At 37.9% G+C, this 23,417-nt stretch overlaps 1 protein-coding gene across 1 annotated transcript; it reads right to left on the minus strand.

The window, feature by feature from the left end:
* Nucleotides 1-281: 281 nt before the first annotated feature.
* On the minus strand, nt 282-23,121 carry LOC145986018 (DNA damage-regulated autophagy modulator protein 1-like). Its single transcript, XM_083120190.1, has 6 exons — nt 22,857-23,121; nt 17,485-17,563; nt 15,051-15,172; nt 8,893-9,116; nt 5,966-6,104; nt 282-1,615 (listed from the first exon to the last, which is right to left on the minus strand). Exons 1-6 carry the CDS (start codon nt 22,897-22,899, stop codon nt 1,431-1,433), a joined length of 792 nt encoding a protein of 263 aa, XP_082976316.1. The 5' UTR covers nt 22,900-23,121; the 3' UTR covers nt 282-1,430.
* Nucleotides 23,122-23,417: the final 296 nt, after the last annotated feature.

Below are 23,417 nucleotides of genomic sequence, written 5' to 3' on the forward strand. Positions count from 1 at the left end.
GAAAAGTACTGGTGGCTGAGATGTCACATAGCAGACTTATGAGCGCGAGTATACTGATTAGGTGAGATTGATGAAGGTGAGACAAATTAGATATAGACACTTGCATGAAGCAAGGATGAGGAGATCTAAATAACATCAACATAAGATTACCAAGATATTTTTATTAAACATTGACTTTTTCAATATTTACAAAAGTGCCAGTTTAATAGTTTTATAGAAGTTAATGTAAACGGAACTGATAAAGAATATACCCAATTCGTAGTCAAATTTAATGTTATAAAATATAACATTTGGATCTGATGAAAACTGTGAATAAACAAAGGAATGTAGACAGTAAAAACAAAAGTTATTTCATTTGCAAATCGATAAAACTGGATGTTGCAATGTGAAATATCTATGAGTTCTTCTCAAAGTTCAATGGAAAAGAAACGTTTTCTACATTTGCTCCATCTTCCATCCGCAATAGTTTAAAAATTACTTAAAATTGCGCTTGCAGCAAGACATGTATTACCCCACCTCTATTGTCTTCCCCTGTACTAAAAGTCAGCGAATTTTTCTTGTACGCACATTCCCTGATATCGTGAAAATTATTGCTATGTATTGAAAATTGACGGAAATCATTTTGTAAGTAATATGCACAAACAGTTCACAACCTGTTTCCAAAACTCTGTTAGTATTTTCTTTAGAGTCTAATATAATCTCAAATCTATTTCCTACACAGTGGCACCAACCAACTTTTGAAAAAACATAGGATGGACTGAACTCAGATCCATTTCATAATTTTAAGCAATAATATATGCCATAAGTAGGCTGCCCTAAAAATACCATTCTAGTTCCTTGGCCAGAAAATGTAGTCTTTTATTTATATATATAAAGAAGCGTTTCACACCATTTCTGAGGGGAATATATGCATTTTACGGTGGCTGTTTTTACCTATATTAGTCATTAAGCGCCTATTTCTAAGATTACTGCTTTTTGAGTTTCTAATTCGGGAAAATGAAAAACCGGTCGATTTTAGTACTTACTTTGTATTTTATTTTGCCTATTTTGAGCGATTTTAGTGCCTATTGATCCGCGTCCTGCTTATAAACCCTTATCCTCCCTTACTTTCATAACAGCAATGTGATCATGGAAAGAGTAAACAATATAGGACAATGAAAAGTATCACATTAGAGACGTAAGAAAATATTATGAAATAATTTTGATAACATTCAGTGAGAAATTAAGTTGTGAGAAATCTTTAAATGCATACAGATGTAACATTTTGTTTTCTTAAGTGCGGGGACCCTATTTATAAAATTAGAAAACAATAACAGGCAAGTTATTGGGTGGGCTCCAGCCCCACGGGCACATATACGTTGGCGCCACTGCTCCAAGCTGCACGATATTCTCTTTGTTACAAGACAAATTCATTCTGATGTGCAATTAGCTTAAACCCTGCCATCAAGATCAGGAATATACAATGCAGGTTTCTCGAAGGACAGTCGCTTGAACTCTTTGGTGAACGAGAGAAGGTAGAGACAGAAAAGGATTCCCATCAGCCACTCAGTGGCTGTTCCAATGATGTGGAGTTCATATCCAGAGTCTTCCGGTTGCCAATTTTGCCGATTATCTCCTGAAAGGGAGGAAAACAGACATCAGAATTCGAATACCAACTTATTCTCAATTATCCACCAAATACTAAGTTAATGATTATCTCCTATCAGAAGTAAGGTTGGAAATAAGGAAAGACAAAGAAACAAGAATAATCAAAGATGAAAAACGTGGAAAAAGAGGAACAAGGAACAAATCCGGGAACTTTTCTAACGTTGGAAGCGGCTCCGGCGCCCACCCAGCGTCGAATGACATGGGTACCTGGGGGAAACCCTGGGGGGTAAAAGCGGTCAGGGGCGTGATGCTGATCACATCACCCCCACTCACGACCGGATCAAGAAAGAGTGGGGCGTTACCCCCACACCCCCTACACGCCTTCATGGCGTCGTGCTAAGCACAGGGGAGCACTTTACCTTTAAGTAGAGAAAGAGGGGGATAGTAACAAAGGAAAAAAGACAGATGCAAAAACAGAGAAAGGGATAGAGGAGGTAAAGAGGAGGAAAAGAGAATGAAGAAGAGAGAGAGAAAAGAAAATTGGAGGAAAATCTTACTACAAGGAACCAGAGCCAAGTTTGAGAGCAGGGGCACCTTATGGGCCCGTGGCGCTAACCTCGGGGTTGCCAAACGGGGGCGTCCCCTCGAGTAACGTCAAAACCTATTTGTTTTTAAAAGTGTTTGATTTGTTTAGGCAAAAATTAATTGAAGTTCCTGCTGCTTAACATAATAACTATAATGCAAAATCGTGTAGCAATTTAGGCTAAGAGATTAATGTTATTTTGATATTAATTAGGTATTAAATAAACACATAACTACAATAAACTTATTCTTCAACAGCAAGACTTAAGGTTAAAAAATCAGGCTTTTGTTTTTCTCGTTAAAATAGTAAATGGCCTTGTTTTAATTGAGAGGTAGTGGAACGTAGGGGGTGGCAGGGTAGGAATCCACTTCGCGCAGGTGAAAATTTTGTCTTGCCGCGGTGGCTCAGTCGGTAACGCGTCTGACTACCATGCTCAAGGTCCCGGGTTCGATCCCCGGCCGGTTCAAATCCGGGAACTTTTCTAACGGTGGAAGCGGCCCCGGCGCCCACCCAGCGTCGAATAACATGGGTACCTGGGGGAAACCCTGGGGGGTAAAGGCGGTCAGGGGCGTGATGCTGATCACATCACCTCCACTCACGACCGGATCAAAAAAGTGTGGGGCGTTACCCCCACACCCCCTATACGGCTTCATGGCGTGGTGCTATGCACAGGGGAACACTTTACCTTTTTTCACTTTTGCCAGGCAGTATCCAAGGGGGTAGGAGGGGCTTAGGGGGCTCGAATCCCTCCAAAAGTTTTCGGATTACACTAGATAAAATGAGGTTTTTGGTTTTTTGTCTTGTGAAATGAAACAATGTGACGAAAATTTAAGGAGAGTTATAATTATGGAGGCAAGACGGAGAATGTTCTGTAACCCTGTTATTGATAATAGCACGTATCCAATGTGGGGTACAGGTTGCTCGACCCCCCCCCCCCCCCGCCGCCAGGAAATTTTTCAGTTTACACTAGACAAAATTAGGTTTTTGACTTCTTGAATAATGCGACAATAATTTGAGATAAATAATTATCCAGGCAAGACGGAGAATGTTCTTAACCCTGTTATTGTTAATAGCACGTATCCAAGGTGGAGATTAGTGTACTGGAGGACGAGTTGCGTGACGTTGTGTATACGTGTTCACGAGTTGTTTGGTGAGTTTATGTGTGAGTGTGTAAAGGGAGAGTGAAAGTTATTTGAAGAAGAAGTTTATCAAATGAGAGTGTAAACAGTTTGGATTTTGGCTAAAGAATGAAGTGTGATAAGGGTGATATATGTTGTGGGAGTGTCTTTAGACAGGGGAAATGGTACATTGAGAGCGCGTTGTTGATAATATTGCACGAAAACTTTTCTTGCGCTTTCGGTGTTGTCGGAGCACTATGTAAAGACTTGTCAGCATTTGGAAGCTGGAAACGTAGCGCCACACGTATGGCGATTCATTGTAATTGTTTAATCTCTGGAAAGCTCGAGGGGGGAACGTTCTTGAATAAGAGAAGGAGTCGCACTAACGAATCGTTTTATCTGCGGAACGTTCTAGAATATAATGAGGATATAAGTACGCGGATTCAATTTTCCGATTGAACTGTACAACAGAATCGGTTAATGAGACTTCATTTCATACAGTCGATTAGTGATCAGTCAGTGTCCATTGGTAGCTTTATAAGATCTTGTGATTCGAAAGTGAAAAGAATTAAATAACGTAAAGTAACGAAGTCTACTACTAGTTCCAGTTCGGGTCCAATAACGACAGCAGCCTCAGTGGAGTGCTAGTTCAGGACGAGGGCCGAAGAGATCGAAGGTCTCTAAAGTGAATGTTTCAGCAGTACTGGGTATTGGAGCGGTTCATTAAAAAAGAAATAAGATGCACAGATCAACTGAAAATCAAAGTTTTGAGTGATGATTTAGATGTGTCTGGACCAAATTTCGTGTATGCAGTCCGAGAATTTCATGGCATAAAAAATACTTTTGTTTAAGCCTACTTGGTTCGACACACTCAAACACTTGACTACCATAAAAAGACAGCCGAAAATTGCATGAATGTCCAGAAGGTAAAGCAAGAAGATGTTGCATATGTAGACATTTTTGCGGAAATTGCAGGCTCTACCAGGACGCGAATCAGGGCTCTGGCATGCCGCGCCATTGCTCTACCAACTGAGCCACCCTTGACTTCGACAGATTTTTCGTTAAAATGTCTACATAGTACATGTCCTGTGAAGGTCAAATCGTAAGATGTTGCCTGTTTAATTAACAAGCACAGAAAATAAAGGAGAAAGAAGAAAACTGAAGGGCATTCCCACCGGTTGAGGACACATTTTTCTTCTGTGGTCAACACGAGCTGCCGATTCGAGGCGACGATGACAGTGGCAGGGAGATTTCACACCATGTCGCCTGAGGATTTCACAAGTCGAAAGTAAGTTTGTGCGGCCTTTTGTGTCGCTACGGGTACGGTGTGAAACGTTGCTGTTGATTGGCTCATTCAAAACGACATGTATCGCATGTCCCTTCGATCTGAAATCTTCCTAAGTATTGAAGATCCAAGTCACAATGATGGAAAATTATGGCGCTGTTATAAGGTTAGGTGCGAAGGCAGGACACAACACCCTAAAGGATCATATCCAAACCTGCAGGAAGAACGCATCTTACTTGAGTCTCCAATACAAAATGATAAAAACTTCTAGCTAGTTGATTTCAAAAAATGTGTCTGAGGTAAAGAGTGGCGTTCCCACGATTTTCGGAGGGGAGAGGGGTTACACATACTATTTTGGATGGCCAGTCCTCATTTTGCCACCTTTTCCTGTCTTTGACGTGTTTTTTTTTTTTTTTTTTGTTTTTTGTTTTTAAGATATACTGGGTCAAATGGAGTTACGACCTCACCAACCCTCTCTTGGGCACGTAAATGAGTAAGCTGTGCATTAATTGTTTCGTGACCCAGCTGTATTCGAGAAGACTTCCTTTCTTTCGTGCCGATATATGACAAGACTGCGGAAGCTGTGACAGACAATTTTGAACACTTGCGAGTGCTTTGGCCTGAATATGAACAATTTGGTGGGTTTCGGCTTTAACTGCAAACATGGGAGGAATAGACGCATTAGTGGTGTTCAGCATCGAATGTGAGAGGAATATTCGAGAACTATTTGCGTCCACTTCGGAGCCCACAGTTTGAATCTCGCGTTGTCGAATCGATTCTCCATCCCGTGCATGTGTAACAGCTTCGTAAAAACACTCAAATACAGGATAGATGTTTTGATGCTTGATGAGAAGAAATGGACAAACACACATACCGAGATGTTTCCGGTACACAATGTTAACAATGGTAAAAAACGTTCCGATTTCACGTTCTGAATAAAATGGAAGCCTTAAACACTGATGACGACTTAGGGGATAGTTGCTCCTCATTTTATTTGCCTCCACACTATGGCCTCTTCATGCTAAGGCTCGTCTACCAAGAGAAAGTAAACTTTCCTTGCACTGCCCCCTCCCCCCCCCGTTATGGAACCCAATTTGCACCACTGGCCTTAAACATACAATTGTGAGGTTCTAAATATATCCCTTAAAAAGATGTTCAGCCAGCCCCCCCCCCCCCCAATCCGAAAGGAATTGCTGGATACGTGCCTGTCTTGAGCCACCCCTGTTTGAGAGTTAATCTAAGTATTCTCAGTTCGTGTGTTCCGCTCAAGAAAAATTATACATTTTTCGAAAATACATTATTTTCAGGAAAATCATTTCTCTCGCTTCGATTTATTATTTCTATCAGAAACCAAAGGTTTATACCTAATCAGACATGCACTATTCCACTTACCATCGAACTGCAACATCGAAATGAGCATTGATATTGCACATACAGGAAGAAGTACAGTGCACATCAAAGATAGCAACATTCTCATGTGGGCCATAAGCCGAGTGTTTACAATAGGACACAGCTTGTATGATATATATGTCTGAAAAGAGAAAAATCACGCATTTTTTAAAAACAAAATTAAATCATTTGCTGATTATATGTATGTAACAATAGACACGATTGGTTTATATTACTGGGGACCCTTATGACCTTATTTCTATCATTATGATGTAGGCTAATGTGTGTTTTTTTTTTTTAATTTTGATTTTGCAATATGGCGAACGAAGCACCATTGCTACTTCATGGCAACTTATAAAATGTCGTTCTCATGTATTCCTGGACATATACACGAAATTTATTTTCATCCTTGCTTAAAAGTGAGATAATTGTCCTGAACTATACGGCGAGAAAATAATTGAGGGTTGGAATAAATGATTGAACGATGAAGTAACTGTCTAAGCAAATTTGTTACATGTCAAATGTTACTTTAATGTGAAAATGCATCAGTGTTTTATGAGGAGATAAGAATGCATAGATATTTATATCTTGTTGATTGATTCAATTGGTGTCTTAAGTCCACTTTATGCACAGTAAGGCGAATTGGGACTGGACCTACAGTTCAAAAGTAGGATCCGAACCACTATGTGCCTCCGCCGGGTATCGAACCCAGGACCCCTTGATTACAACGTTAACGCTACGCCATCGCGGAGGCCCATTTATTTATATCTTGTTCTTTAAATATTTCGTTGTATATATTTTTTATTGATAATGTATTATTTTGTGAGGAGACAGGAAGATAAGTATGACACTTTCACGTTAAAAGGGCATTGACTTTTGATAAATTTGATACATTATTTTCTATTAAAAGATTGGGTTACCTAATAAATAACAAGAGTAATCTCTTTTGAGATAACTTATCAACAAGATGTGAGATTTGCGTTGGAACCCCTGGGCACACTGCATTCGATTCCCACAGGTAGAGGTGGTGAAAAGAGTGAAGAAGGAACAGTGAATGCGTGAGATCTAACATTAAAACAGCTTGATTGGTTTGATTTATTTACGTCGCATTTCTGACACCTTTGGTTCATCACGTTGATGAACGTGACTGGTGATAAAATGGAATTGATTCGATTGATTGATTTTGCTCCATTTTACTTCACTTTTGGTTCATTGCGAAGATCGGGATGAGTGATGATATGATCAAATTGATGGATGGACACTCACAAACGTCCATGCCCAAGCCGGGATTCGAACCCTGGATCTCTGGCGTCGTAGCGCGATGTGCTAACCACTCCACCACGGGAATTGATTAGAGAACAATCACAAACACACATGGACAGAACACAATTCAGATCCAAAGGTTATACTGGCTGTGAGTACACACGCCAGAGCCTCGTTAGTCAGGGTGTTAAAACAGCTGAATTAGAGAAGCAACATCATGGGATTTCTGATCTTTTGAGGGAAGCAAGGAAGCTCACAAAATGCTTTTGCATGTCTATGAACTTATGGACCAATACGCCCTGAAATTGAAAGGAACAGCACACAGCGAAGCAAACTTTTTGTCTATGAAAGTCCAGAGATTTCTCTAATAGTACAATCGGCGGCGTTGCCATTAGGAGGGGTGAGGTTGGGCTCTAGCTCATCGCAAGTCTACCTTCCTGCCCACCCAAATAACTACAATATAAACTTTCAAAAACATTTCTAGCACAGAGCAGAATAACGAGAGAATGTAAGAAATAGAAAGATCGAGACAGACAGAAATTAGAGAAAAGGTGATAGGGTGACAAAGGAGTGGAGAAAGGAAGATCAGAAACAGAAAAAAAGAAAGAGGAAGACAAGTAACATTGAGGAACACAAGAATAAAGAAACGAGAGAAAGAAAGGAAGGTTAAGTAGCAGAGAAAGATAGAAAAGGAAATAGTGGAAGGGAATGATGGAGGAAAGAAATGTGAGGAACGCAGGAAGAAAGAACGGATAGGGAGCTGTTAAAGAAAGAAATAGAAAAAGAGAGGAGCAGAGAAGAACAGAAAAATAATAAAGTGAGGGAAAGAAAGAAAGAGTTGAAGTGAGGTGGGAACACAAGAAGAAAGAAAGACAGAGCAGAGAAGGAAATGAAAGAGAGGGAGAAAAATAATAGAAGAGAGAGAGAGATGAAATAAAGAAAGACTGAGAAACAAGGAAGGAGAGAAAGGTTGAGGAGTAGAGAAAGAAAGAAAAGAAGAGCAGGGTGAAAGAGAGATGGCAAAAGAAACATCTAGTAACCAGGAAAAAAGAAAGACAAAAGAAATGTGGATAGAAAGAGAAGGAAAAAAATAGAAAATAGAATCTTAGAAACGGTCACGACCGAAACATTCGAATCTGAAAAAAAATTCCTCGATCCTTGAGCCACCAGAACAAAATTCTCTGGGGGTACCACTGGAACAATTCGCTACGCTTCTACCTCAAATTTCTAAAGCATCTGTTACTTTGCCACGCGTCCCTTCCAAGCGTCATCCTAATCGTCTTGCTTAGTCTAAATATGCAGAAAAAAGGTACGAAGAATTAGAAAAAATATTGATTGATTGCTTGTTTGACTGGTTGATTAATTGATTGCTTGGTTGACTGGTTGGTTGATGGATTAATTGATTGGTTGGCTGATTGATTGATTTAGTTTATTTTACTTCGCTTTTCTACCATTTTTGATTTATTACGAAGATGAGTGTTGGTGATGATATGATGAAAATAAGGAAGCGACACTCACAAATAACACCCATGTCGAGGTCGAGATTCGAACCCGGGACGTCTGGTGTCGTAGCGCGATGTGTTAACCACTCCATCATAGAGAACGACAAGGAAAAATATTCTAATAAAATCTAAATTGAGATATTCATTTGCAAGTTTCTCTCTCACCTGTGTCCAAAAATACAATATGCCAAATCCAAAACATCCTGCGGCACCTATCATATGAACAATTATAACATTAGTTTCCTGGAAGTTCCCCACAAGGCTCATTCCAGCTGACGAGATGACCCCAAACCAGACTCCAAAGTAATTGGCCACGCACAGGTACTTGGATGAATCACGGTCGTAGAAATACTCAACCTCCCTGTAGCGTGCGTAGGCAAAGGCCAATACTGGAAGAAAGAAAATGTAGTTTATTAAAATCTTAAAATTGGCGTGGTGTCGTAGTAAAGAGTACATATCCAAGTGACAAACTTTGAAAGAAAACTCACAGAGGGGAATTAGGTACATTATATTCTATAGAGTTGTCAATATTTTATCATTATTTCTAGGGTATTCGTGAAAAGTCACAAACTGATACTTTCCGTTACTTTCATATAAGTCACACTGAATCAATTAAAGAAAATATTATAAGTATAATTTTACACATGGGTATATATAAATATATGCCCATGTATATTAGGCATGTGTGAAGATTCTAAAAATTGATGATCCAACACCTAGGCTATACCAGTCTATAAATTTTGCTATTGAAAGCATAGACATAAAAAACTTTCTGCTATAAATTGCATTTTTTACTTGGGTGCGTTTACCCGAACGGCCTAGATTTGTAAAAACGTGCAAGTTGGCAGGCTTGTAATTTTTATCTGATTTATTAATTTAACCATTGTAGACGACATGATGAATTTTGAGCCAACACATTTGGTAATGGTGGCCTGGTGGCCAAAACAGGCCCGTAGCCAGGAATTCTTAGTAGGGGGGGAAGTCAAATGTAGAGGGGGCAAACTTTTAATATATTGTGTTGCATTGACAGATATAGCAGGGTATAGAAAGGCACTTTCCCCCTCCTCCAAAAGTGATAAGTAACAGGAAAGGGATGATATCTTAAAACTCCAACGAACCAAAAAAGTTCGTGCAACATCAAAAAACAATATTTCGATAATAACCTTTCGAACTACCAAATAATTCTAAGATTTATTTTCAGGTTAATATAGCAAAAGAAAACTGTTCAGCTGTCTGTTTTCATCTAGGCCTATTTCAGGAATGCGCCTAATGCTGCAGCATCAATAGCACCCACCTTAATCCGGCCCTGATAACACACTACGAAGCCATGGGATTCCAGGTTCGAGCCTGGGCATGAGTGTTCTTTGTGAGCAGAGGCAAAACCACAAATTTTTATCTGAAAAGGGGGTTGAAGTACCAGGATAAACGTGCCAATAATAATAATAATAATTATAGTAATATAGTGGTGGTAGTGGTAGTAATAATAGTAGCATTAAAGTAAGTTATTATCATCGTAAATCATGAAAAGGGGTTAGAAGTCGGTGCTAAAGCATTTGTGTTTGAACTAATGATTTGAAATATTATTTTTCCAACACGTTCAATTTCATATTAGCTAGTAATGGAAAACAAGCACACAAAGTGTATTTTTGAAAGACAGAATATGAATGACGAACATTATTCTTTTTTGTACATATGACATATATAACTTTCATGTACAACATATATTTTACACATATGCAACATGGAGCAACGTAAAATAAGAAAATACATGTTAATGCTAAATTGTGTACGTATTCAAAGTTTCTTTAATATATATATATATATATATATATATATATATAAGATTTAAATACATTACATGATCAATTCATCCGCCAAATTGTCTCTCATATGTGCGCGCTCCTTTTCCTCAAAATAATTATTTATGCATTTAAGCAGCAACAATCTGAAGTACCTATATATCTGGCCTTACTTCTCTCTCGGGTAATTTAGAATGCATTACAGAAAAGAATCATATTGGGATCGAAGCGAGCATTAAAATCTTTAGATCCAAATATTTGCAAACTGAAAACAATATTGAAGTTAATAGGGCGCAAATAATTTCACGGGGCGCCATGGCATTCTCTTTAACTTTTCTTTCCCATTTAGATCGTTTTGGCTCCCATGGCTGACTCCCGCCGCCCCCTAGGTATAGCTCTGAACTTGGAATATAAGAATAGGAGACATCGAGCTTGCGAGCGAAGCGAGCAAGAAAATTTTAGAAATGTACTTTTATTTTTATAAAATTTGAAATCGAGGGTGCAATAGCCCCTCTGTGCCCCCTGTAAAGTGCCCTTAGCCGTCTGGAAGAAAAGTGCAAGAAACACTTGGAAATTAATTCCATCTTGAGTATCCATTTGTCCTGCTATTCTTAGATTCTGCTAATCATGTTTCTTTACTTCAATGTTTGCCCCACTAGATTGGACTTCCGTCCAAGATTGGAGGGACAATGCCCCTGCCCCCGCTGTAGTTGTGGCACTGTTTGTGAGTGTCTCTTCATCAATTTCACGTCATCACTCACTGTCACGATTAGCTAGATGTGGCAGAAAAGCAACGCTAAGTAACAAAAATCAAATATCCACTCCCTCTCTATATCACATGAATCGCCAGAAGGTAGACTTGGGAAACAAAAAAAATATGCAGTTCAAACTTCATAGCAACACATCCAAGAAAAACATCCAAATACATTAGGCACCTTTAATACAAGACTGCTCAAAATGTCACAACTGTTCGAGGTACAGAAAATTGCGAAATCATTTCCTTGAGTCAATCTGGAAGGGAATTTTCCCCCCAATTCTGATACGAAATTATACGGAATCCCCCACACCTTCATAAATCAGAAAATCAATAAATGGCTTTGTTATCTTGCTAGAGTAATACAGGATATAATTGTAAAGATTAGTGAGAATTCCAGGTAGGAATGTGTTCTGTATTTTTCACAGGGGGGGGCAAGTCAGGCTCTCAGCGGGGGAAACTGCCCCCCTCTGCCCCCTCTGCCCCCTCTAGCTACGGGCCTGGGCCAAAATACGTAACTTTCCAGTGAATTCTACTGTTTTAGTTTTTCTATCTTAAGTTCCTTTCTAGAAACAAAAGTTAACAGACTATAGTTCAAATCACAAACCCTGACCCCTTCTGTAAACAAAACCACCTGCATGCAGAAAGCATTGCAAACTCATAGAAGTAAAATAATCCACACGAAAATCCAGCGTTGTTACAGGATTCATTACGTAAGGTAAAACAAAGGCCAATTTGTAGTATGGGATATGCTGCCGCAAATGACGTCTCACTTTAAACCCAATGCTGCCTCCCCGATGGCGCAGTGGTAGCGTCGTCGCCTTGTAATCAAGGGGTCCTGGGTTCGATACCCGGTGGAGGCACAAGTGGTTCGGATCCCACTTTAAACTGTAGGTCCAGTCCCAATTAGCCTTACTGTGCATAAAGTGGACTTAAAACAACAAATCAAATCAAATCTAAACCCAATGCTCTTTCTTTTGTACTTATTGCTTCACCTTTATGATTAACTCTTTGCACCAGTAATCAGTTCCCATAAATTTGGCTTCTTTCTTTGCATGCGAATTGAATATATTTTACTTGCATTTCTTTAGACAAAATGATATAACATGGTAATGTATATTTCTAAGGATGATATAGATAGGAGTGTATTTGAAATTTGTTTGTAGATTCTATGTAAATTGTATCTTATGTAAATAAAATATATAATGGGCATAAACAGCCATATGCATTGCTGTAAGTCCAATAAATATATTGATGATGATGACAAAGAAAGTTCGTAAATTTATTGCGGTTGGAAACTTTGACAAGCATCCTAATAACGATTTTTGTTCCGCCAAATATAGTGCACTTCGTAAAATGACTTGGTGACATGGCAAGGCAAGATAAGTGTGAACATTTTGTAGTAATATGCATTGTAACTTTGAATGAGCTTAGAGATTTCTGTACATAATGATATTTTATAACATTGGTTATTTTCTAAAAATAATCATGTGAACAGCAAGGAAGTAGTGCAACTTAGTAATATTGCCTGACTTATCCTTAGAAAAATAACATGCCGAGTTCTGTGCGTGCGGGAAGGTCTCAGTGTTCTCAGAGCTTGTTTTCAAAACACCAGCAAGGACAGCCTTTGAAAAGGGGTGAGAAACAGATTCTACTCAATATTTATGTAACGTTCTGTCAGTGGTATCCTGAGAAACCAGTAAATGAAGTGGTTAAGTTGGTATCCCAGTGCAGTGGTGTGTCAGTGTCTGCAGTTTTAAGGGTTATGAAAGAGAGAATGACCGGGAGAGTAACAATGTATGCGGCTGCATATTCGTCTGATGTTTTGAGAGCGGGTTCTCACATTCAGAGGCTGTTATATAAAATGAATAGGTCCGGCGAACTATGAGTGTAACAGAAGATGATTGCGGTCATGGATCAGCTGACGCGGAGTGATACATCGAATCGGTGAGACCGTTTGTTTACAGAAGGTGTCAGGGTTTGTGATTTAGACCTTAAGTTTAATTTAAAAGTTACACTGACAGATAAAATGCACAATTTTGTACTTTAGCCTTTGAATTATAAACAGTCTCTTATGGGACAGCCTACTTCAATGCTGTATTACATTTTCTGGTCACATTAAAACCTTGCACAACACTTCTAATTATATGTAAAAACTGAAAAAGTAAGTTCTATATTATCGATGCCAGGTTGTTATAAAATGGATAGCTACATGGGAAACAATAAAATGTATGCAAATAAACTCCTAGGGAACGCTATGAATTACAGCAGCAACTATCTTTTTCTTATTTCTGGGATCAAGTATATATTTCGAGAGTTTAAAGCAATAATATTCTGACCGATACATAACAGAATAATTCATGATAGAAATTTTATAACTCGTCATAAGACTTGATTTCAAGGACATAAAAATTAATTATCTAGCAAGTTAGACTTTATCAAAAATAAGGTGATCTGCTTGTGTGTTACTATTGAAACAAACCTTTAGAATATACTGAGTAGAATCAAAATTGATAAAGAAAATAGGCTATGTCCGCCTTGGTATCGATGCTTGGCCTATTTACATAAAAGTAATAACTAATATATTATTGTAGCTTAACGAAACCTATCCTTAAAAAATAAGTATATTAAACTACGTATAATAGGGCTATTCATTCGAAAGAAGTTTCGGAATTCTAGTGCATCTCAATATTTTAACACGTTATGGAATAAGTATAATAATTTCCTGCTCAAAGAAAATTGCCTCCCTCCGCATAAATACACTAACTAACTAACTCTCTAGCCTTCTTAAACCCGAAGGTCAATGCCTGCAGCAACACAGGCCTTCCATCTGTCCCTATCTTGAGCAAGATCTATATACTCTTTCCCATCCATACCGATTTCCTTTAGGTCCATCTCAACGTTGTCCCTCCATCTTCGTCTTGGCCTTCCTACAGGTCTCTTACCATCAGGTTTCCCAATAATATCTGGACATGAATACAAATTAAGTAGTTCTCATCCCTTTTAGGTCCAAATATTTTCTTAAGGATCTTATTTTCAAATACTCTCAATTATGTTCCTCTTTCAATGTAAGGGACCAAGTTTCACACCCATATAATACTACAGGCAAAATTACTGTTTTGTATATTTTAACTTTTAGTTTCTTAGATATTAAACGAGAAGACAAAAGTTTATGAATATAAAAGTAACATGCATTTCCTGAATTAAGCCTACTTTTTATTTCCTCTTTAATATAATTTTCATTTGTTAATATTACTCCTAAGGATTTGATTTTGGAAACTGGTTCAAACGAGTTGTTATCAATAATTAGATTTTGATTATTACCTAACACTTGGTTTCGGCCTGTAAGCATATATTTAGTTTTCTCTTTGAAAAATATTTTAGCATTTTTCTTAATTGTATTCACATCATCCCCCAGTAAGTCTACATCATCTGCATATGCTAACAACTGAGTCACACCATTTAATTTTAGTCCTTTTTTAGTTTCTTTTACCTTCCTTACAGCATATTCTAAGGCAAAATTAAAGAGCAATGGAGATAATGCATCTCCTTGTTTTAACCCATCATGAATTGTAAATTTTTCAGACATATTAATACCCACACGAATTTTACTTTCTGTTTCACTGGTGCATATTTTTATCATACTAACAAGCTTCTTAGGTATTCCATACTCTACTAATATATTATATAATAAATACCTACTGTAAAAAGCAAAGTTTCAGCATACTATCTTCGTAACAAATTATAACCTGAATGATGCAAGTACTTACTTAATATAGTTTCCACGGACAAAACTTGTCCGAAAACGCAGCTCTCTGGGGGGAAAGTTCCAGTGTCACTAATGTATGGAAAATCTGGCTCTACGTGGCCCTGTAAAACTGACATCAAGTATCTATGGCGAGGAGAGAAAAAGGTTACTCAAACGTCTTTCAAATTGATGGTTTTATCTAAATTTTCATAAATGTATGCATGAAAATTAATTTTCATAAATACATATGTTGTCCAATTTTATCTTCAGTATAAAATCGAATTTGAAAATCAATAACATCAAATTAATACAATACAATATTTTTCAAAATGTGTATTTGTTCATTGTTATTAATTACACTTAGTTGATTGTTTACCATAATAAGCATCTGGTACTGTTTTGTATACTAGAGTAATGCATTGGACCAATTTTGCTCGAAAATACTCGTTCGAGTCTTCCACGCTCGAGCGCCATACGCTCGAGTGTATAGAAAAAAAAGGTAAAAGGTAAAGGTAAAGTGTTCCCCTGTGCATAGCACCACGCCATGAAGGCGTATAGGGGGTGTGGGGGTAACGCCCCACACTTTCTTGATCCGGTCGTGAGTGGGGGTGATGTGATCAGCATCACGCCCCTGACCGCCTTTACCCCCCAGGGTTTCCCCCAGGTACCCATGTTATTCGACGCTGTTTAGAATCAAATATAATTTCAATGTGACATCATCATCATATGATGATCGTAAAAATATGTAAAACTAAACTATATATTTTAACATGGAGATGATGACTATTTTCACTTAAGTTCCAATTTCACTGTGTATTTCATTACACGATCCATACTTGAGAGGGTCCACTATTACAGACAAATTACTGTTATAGGAACTTGTATTACTAGTTTCCGAGCGTATATTGATTATTTCGTCTGTTCAAGCGTTATTCGCTCGAGCGAAGAAGTTCTCAATTCCATGCGCTATCTAGCATTGTCCGTGCGAACTATTTGCCGCTCGAGCGAAAAACGCTCATTGCAGAACTCTATTGTTTACACTGAAATATATGTGAAATATTATTACTAACATTTTTGGTTCAAACTTTCCACTTCAATACACTGAATCCAATGATCTTGAATTCTAATTCATACCGAACTACTGTTAACACATCATGTGAACATGTACAGTAGGATGCGTAAGTATTACCAATCAAATTGTCCATGAACTTGTTTATTGCCTTTTATTTTTTTACGCAATGAATTCAAGAATTGAAACAAGACGCTTGAAATACTGTTGACGTCTACGGTGTCGAGTTTCTCCCAACGTAGAGTTGTAGAGAAACGGCACGGTATGTCAGAGACCCTGGTTCGAGTCATAGTTGAGCCTGCACTTTATCGCTGGAATTTCTACATAATGCATCTGCTGATTGTGCCAAAATGTAAATAAAGCGCGAAGATAAGATTCTGTTAACATTTTTCGATTTAAAAAGGGCTACTCTAAGGATTTTACTATTTTAATATTGCCTCAAAATTTAATACGTTTTCCCCGCAATTGACGCATCGCTTGCAGATCGCCCTGACAGTATAATCATTTGTAACTGCCCTGCCACACCACACATACTATAGTCTCCTCTATTTTCACTTGCTTACTTATCTTTAATATGTTAATCTTATCAATCACGTGTCAATACTCCTCTGCATGATAAATAGCAACTGCTGGTGGTGGTGTCCACACTAAACCCAAAGTTGTTTAAAATAAAGATGGAATAGGAGCCTCGTAATAGTAATAACAACAGTGTAATAGAAATTACTTTACATGTTCTTGCATCTTTGTTACAAACTTCTGCTATGTACTGCTTGAGCTGTAAGGGCTGACCTTCGGTGAAGACACCCATATGTGAATTTTTCTTCCCCGGGCGCAGTGTTGCAGGCTAACGAGGCTCCGGTGTACGGACTCACAGCTACTATAACCCTGTGTGGAGGTTTGTTTTGTGTTATCCTTGGTCATTTGTGATTGTCCCTTCATCTCATGTTATCATCATGCATCCTCATAGTTGCGTCTTGCCAAAATTGGCAGAAAATCGACGTAAAACTAAATCAACAAACAATAATATACTGCTTCTCTCTAATTACTGCTATTGCCAGAAAAGAATAGCAGTATTTGCAAGTCAAAACTACTTGTTACACTTTCGTATACGATTAATATCAACTAGGATCGAATAGATGTTAGTACAACACTTTTTATAGACACACACCCCAAAATCATTCACATAATTAAAATATGGCTTATGCCTTGTGCTAACATGATTTATATGAATTAAAATTTATTTCACAGTTACTTTATTTTATTGGCTTTTTTGGTGTATGTTTGTTTGTTACACAACATTTCAAGATTTTAAAATTACCTTCATCAATGAAATAATAACGAAGATGCTATGTCGTTAATAAAGATATAATTAAAAAAACAAACTTACGTGGCAATGAAACCAATAGGCATGAGAATTGAGGCAAAGAGTGGTAGAAGATACACATAATTATACGTGGACTTCCTTCCTAGATGGAGCCAAAGAGATAATAAAAAGACAGTTCGATCCAGAATTACGTGAAAGAATCTTTGCGATATACAGGGTATACACAAAAGAATGGTGCGGTTCCAAACATACATACATACATATATATATATATATATATATATATATATATATATATATATATATATATATATATATATATCACCTTACACGGGTACAACATACATCATCTGCATTGGCAACTGTCCAAGTTTCTCATGCGCTACCAGCAGTTCGGTTCTCGAGCTTACTGGGAGGCCTTCGGGGCAAATTTCCAAAATGGCGTCGCAGCAGGAGAAGACTTTCTGCGTGTTCCGTTTTAAGGTGTCCAGATCTGTGATTACGGTGCAGCATGAGTTTAGTGCACGGTTTAAGAAAGACGCACCACACAAGAATAACATAACTAGGTGGTACAGACAATTTATGAAAACTGGATGCTTGTGTAAAGGCAAGCAGAGTCCTGGCCGACCTCGTGTTTCTGATGACAGCATTGAAAGAGTTAGTAAGGCGTCCTTTTGGGTCCCAAGCGTCTCGATCGAGATACCCAAATGTAACCCTTGTGGTCCCAAGCGTCTCGATCGAGACGCTGTGTCAAGGTCGTAGTTTTTACGTTATAACTTTTCTATTTTTGTCTAGAATTTCGATTTTTTAAAAAATTCTTCCTAACACACGTATTTAACAGAAATGTTTGTTGCACATTTTTTTTTCTTCAAGAAAATGGAGGGGGAAAAGGCGGGAAAAGGGACTTCTCTTTTGCGTCTCTTTTCAAGGGAAAATTTTTGCCGACAAAGGAAGACCGGTTTTGTTGTTCTAAAGCAATGCTTTCCACTCCCGCCTGGTAAATGCATTCGAAGGAAGCTTGTTTATCAGTATCCGATGTCAAAATGAAAGTTTTCCGTGCGGGCGCAAGCAGTGGGTGGTGGTGGGGGCAGGGGGAAGACTGGTTGTTGAATCTGCGTTGTGAGAATGGAATTTCGAGGCGCGCTGAAGGAAACCTTTGTTTTTGAGCACAAGTGTTCCACAAGTTGCAACACAGGTTACCCTGCATTGTCTAAAAATAGAATTTCAAGCAGCTGCAAGAATCGGCTCTCATTTTTCATTGAGTTCTAGCTTTTCGTCCGTGAAAGTTGTGCGTAGGTGTGTCGTTTTGTGCCCAAGTGCGAGGATATTCTTATTTGTACTCTTCTTCCTATATTTTTTAAAATTATTTTTGGGGGTTTCCTCCCTTCCCCCTCCATATATACGCCGAATTTGCATAAATTTTGCATTTTGTGCATTTTGAACTTTTCATATCCTTTTTTCGGGGGGCGGGGGGAGAAACCCCATTTTTAAAAAAGTATTTTCAGAGGATTTCCCCCTTTCCCCCTCCATATGTACGCCGAATGTGCATAAATTATATATCGTCTGAATCTGTGATTCATTCTGCGTACAACGGTATATCGTTCATATCTCCAGGGCAAATAGTATCTGAGCTAAAGTCATTTCAAGGTACCGCTGCATTTTGAAGCTTGAATTAGTGGCGTGCAGACCATTCCTTTTGGGGTTTACAACTCACGTTACATTGGTCATATGATAATAATGCAAATATTTTTGTGTTCCTTACGTGTCAGAGATCATTCATTTCCATATGCATGTCGACACTGTCATGTATTTTTTGTTGGGGGGAGGGGGCCAATTTTTTTCCGAAATTTTTGAATTTTGAGAGTTAGCCCCCTCCCCCCGCCACATATACGCCGAATTTGCATAAATTTCATATAATCTGAATCTCTGGTTCATCACGCGTACAACGGTATATCACTCATCTCTCCAGGGCAATTAGCCTCCGTTCTACACTCATTTAATTGAAACTCTGCATTTTGCTCAAAAATCGGCTCGGGACCAAGGGGGTTACATGTGAAAATGGCCTTGGGACTCAAAAGGTTAAGTGAAGTCCCCGCAAGTCAGTGACTAGAGCAAGCATGATGCCCTGACTGAATACCAATTATGACGGTTACATTCTACAACTGTATGTAGTCACCTCCCCTCTCCCCCATTTTCACAGGAACGTAAGAATGCTTCTCAATGGTGTACCTCTACAGCATTGGATCGGACGTGTTGCAAATGGAGACAACCACCTTTCCCTTGGCCAACCGGTTACCCGGATCTTACACCATGTGATTGCATTCTTTGGGAGGTTTTAAAAGCAGCGTTTGCCCATGTCCTGTGTCCATCCATGAACTTCGTGATCGGGTAACTCATGCACTGCAGGCCATTACAGCAGATAGGATACAGTAAGCCTGGGATGAGTTTAACACTCTTTTAGATGTGTGTCGTGTGACCCCCAGGGTACACACCTTGAAGGATCGTAATTAACGCACAAGAAACTTGGACAGTTGCCGCTGGTGACGGTGTATGTTGTGCAGGGGCGCCGACTTGTCAAAATTATTGGGGGGCTCTGATCACTGAAATAAATTAATGAATGACTCATTCTCTCCCTTTTTAAAGTTTTGGCCTCAGAGTTCGGAATCTCATAAAAGCCCACGAATTCCTCAAAAATATCAAAATTTTTATTCACAGTTCTAATGCAGAATATTAATTGTCCATGGATGGATATGTCACAAGTTTCGTCAACCATAATAGCAAAATATTCCCGACTTTTAATATCTGCTACCACGGAGCGCAAAACAGATCTCTCTAATATATCAATGATTTCGTTCTGAATGTCATGTTAGAGCCATTTGTAGCCCAAACGTCCCATCCACTATCCTAGTTCATGCACATCGTCTATTGAAACTCTTTTTAGTAAAAATGTTAACAATACTCATAATTACATACTTAGTATATAGTAATAAGTCATTTGTTTTGCTGTCTCTGGTCATAGCCCCCCCCCCCCCCCAAAGTTGATGGTTTAGCGGTCTCAGACCCCCAAATTGATGGTCTAGAACATTTCAAATGTGTATTTAAAGTTAAGTTCATGTGGCACAATTCAGAGTAAACTTTACAAGAGAAGCAAAATAATACATTAGATCCTCTAAAGCAAAATTATTTGGGGGCTCTGCCCCCACATCGTTAACATTGGGGGGGGCTCGAGCCCCCAAGCCCCATTGAGTCGGCGCCTATGATGTTGTGTCCGTGTAAGGTGAGAAATACTGTATTGTCAAACTTAGTTTGTAAAGTATTACGCATTCCATTTTTTGAATTATTCTAAAAAAAGAGAGAGAGAGAGAGTTCTTTTAAAATAATAATAGCGGTACCGCACATCTAAAGTAAATCAACGATCCTGAACATATGAGACTTGTTATTTACGAAACCGAATGAAGAATTGACATAACTACTACTGTTGCTATACAACACTAAATATAAAGATAGTATCGAGACGAGACAAGACTATACTTGACATAGTCTCCTCTCGTCTCCAGTTATTAATACCTGTCTCGTTCTCGGTCTCGTCTCGATTCCGTTTTGGAAACTTCCTCAGTGTTCTTTGACAAAGAAAAAAATGTTATTATGAAGTATGTGGATCATATTGGTTTATATGACGTAAGGTACAAAGTGTCAAATAAATGAAAAATAAAAAGTTCATTAAAAGTGGCCAGCTTACGGACTCACCATTCTGATTTGACATGAGCATGGGGCGTTCTTTGTGAATGTTTTCTTTAATTTTATCTAATTATCATTCATCTTCATCGTTGCGATTAGTAAAAGTTGCAGATATGTGACGTATAGCAACATAAAACAAATACAACATTTATTTTATCATTCTTGTACATTTCTTTTCTAGCAATTGCTTATGTTAATCGTGATTTAAGTCCAAAACCGACAAGTTCATTACAAAAATATTTTTTTGTTGCTTTTTTTTTAAAAAAAATGATAGATTCAAGAAACTAAGCATAACCCATATTTTAATCAAACTGTTCAAATTCGAAGCGAGAGTAAAACATATAGGTCAAAGTCGATAACGTCACATTGAAATCAAGGGGTCCCGGAGGCACATGGTGGTTCGGATCCCACTTTAAATTGTAGTTCGGTTTAGCCACTCTGTGCATAAAGTGGACTTAAAAAACAATCTCAAATTTAAGCTCAACTGTGAAGAAAAACCACCTAGTTTGGAGTCAAGAGTATCCCATTCACCATTTGGTTATCATAATACAATTTTAAAATGGATTATCGTTGAAACGAGTCTAAATTCGAGCGATTTAGAAGTTAATCTAATGTCAAAAACTAGGCTCGTCTCAAAGTTGAATGTCCTCCTCCCCCATACCACCACTGGCGTACGCAGGATTTTTTCTGGAGGGGCTGGAAATATAAAGGTGGTTAGAATGTAGCTTTGTTTATTTGTGAGGAGGGGGGTCGGGATATATGTATAATAAAAAATGTCTTACACTTGGAGCGTTTTAGTCTGCTAAAATTGTACTCAAAGACAAAAACGGTAAGCGGGGATCACTTTAAAGGGGGAATGCATTTACAGATTTTGAGTTTTTTAAAGTTCATAACGGATTTTCATTTGAAAATTTGTTTTTCAAAATTTCGGGAGGGGCTGTAGTTCCATTATTCCCCCTCTGCGTACGCCAGGGCCCCCTCATTTCCAAAAGGAAGGTTGGAGGTTTTTAATCTTTTGTATGTTTAAGTACACCCTGTAGAGTTGCGTTTTTGTTGTATACAAATAAATGTGTTTCACTTTTACTTTTATTCCAAAAAAGTAAGAGAAACAAATTTCATGTGCCATTTTTTTGGATTAGAAGTTTATGTCATTTATTATAGGCTATATTGCTTCCTCATTTTATGTCTATGTTTACACTTACAACCAGATGTAGAAATAATTGTAAAAATATAATCCTTTAATCAAAAGAATTTGACACATTGATATACACCAGTTATCTAAAGATACTGTACTGAGCCACCCACCATTTTCGTAATGTGAGGAGATTAATAATATTAGCAGTTAATACAAACAACTTAAGACTAAAAATTAAGGTTTCTGTCTCTGGTGCAGAGCAGTGTCTGCCATTTAAATATTTGGTTGATTAGATTACTTTGACTTAATTGTAATTGATTTCTTTTTCTTTGTTTTCATTTGGGTTCTTCTGTGCTCACATTTGCTGATTTAAAGTACAAATATATGTATGCATGTATGTATGTATGTATGTATGTATGTATGTATGTGTGTGTGTGTGTGTGTCTATATATATATATATATATTTGAAAACTTATAAGAAATTCTAAAAAGAATTGGGTACTAAATTAATGCTTTTTCTGGTATATAACCCAGCAACACAATGTATCATTTACAGACTTACCGTTTGATATCTTGATTAGATAAATTATAAATCCCATTTTCATCCTGGCGTTGCACTTAAGCCTTCAAATCTTTCTCGAATAAAATGCTTTTGCATGCTATTCGTGTTCACTTTGGTAACATTCAATCTTGTTAACATAAACTATGGTTCAAAGGAGTTGCACTTTAGGTACTTCTTTCTAAATTATAACTTGCATTCATTTGTGAGCGCATCATGGAAACTAATCTAGGACAAGAGTTACAAATACATTTGTTATGTAAGAAGTTTTCACACTTGCACTGTTGTTCACTTCACTGAACCTACACACAAAAAAAATTATATCTCAACCACAACCAATCAAGAAAACTATTCTTTATCTAGTATATATTCAGATAAACACTTAGTAAAACCGGTTTGGCGTTATCTATAACGCTAAGTTGCATTGCCACGAATTTTTGTATAAGCTGGTAATCACTGATCAAGATTAGAACTTTATCTGACATCAGTGGGATATGTTATCCCTCATAAGAAAAGTACATGCCTACAGATAAAGAAGCTGACTTCAGGTAGCATTAATTATTA

Source organism: Lepisma saccharinum, chromosome 3 (genome assembly GCF_977018435.1).
Source record: "Lepisma saccharinum chromosome 3, izLepSacc3.1, whole genome shotgun sequence".
NCBI lineage: Eukaryota > Metazoa > Arthropoda > Insecta > Zygentoma > Lepismatidae > Lepisma > Lepisma saccharinum.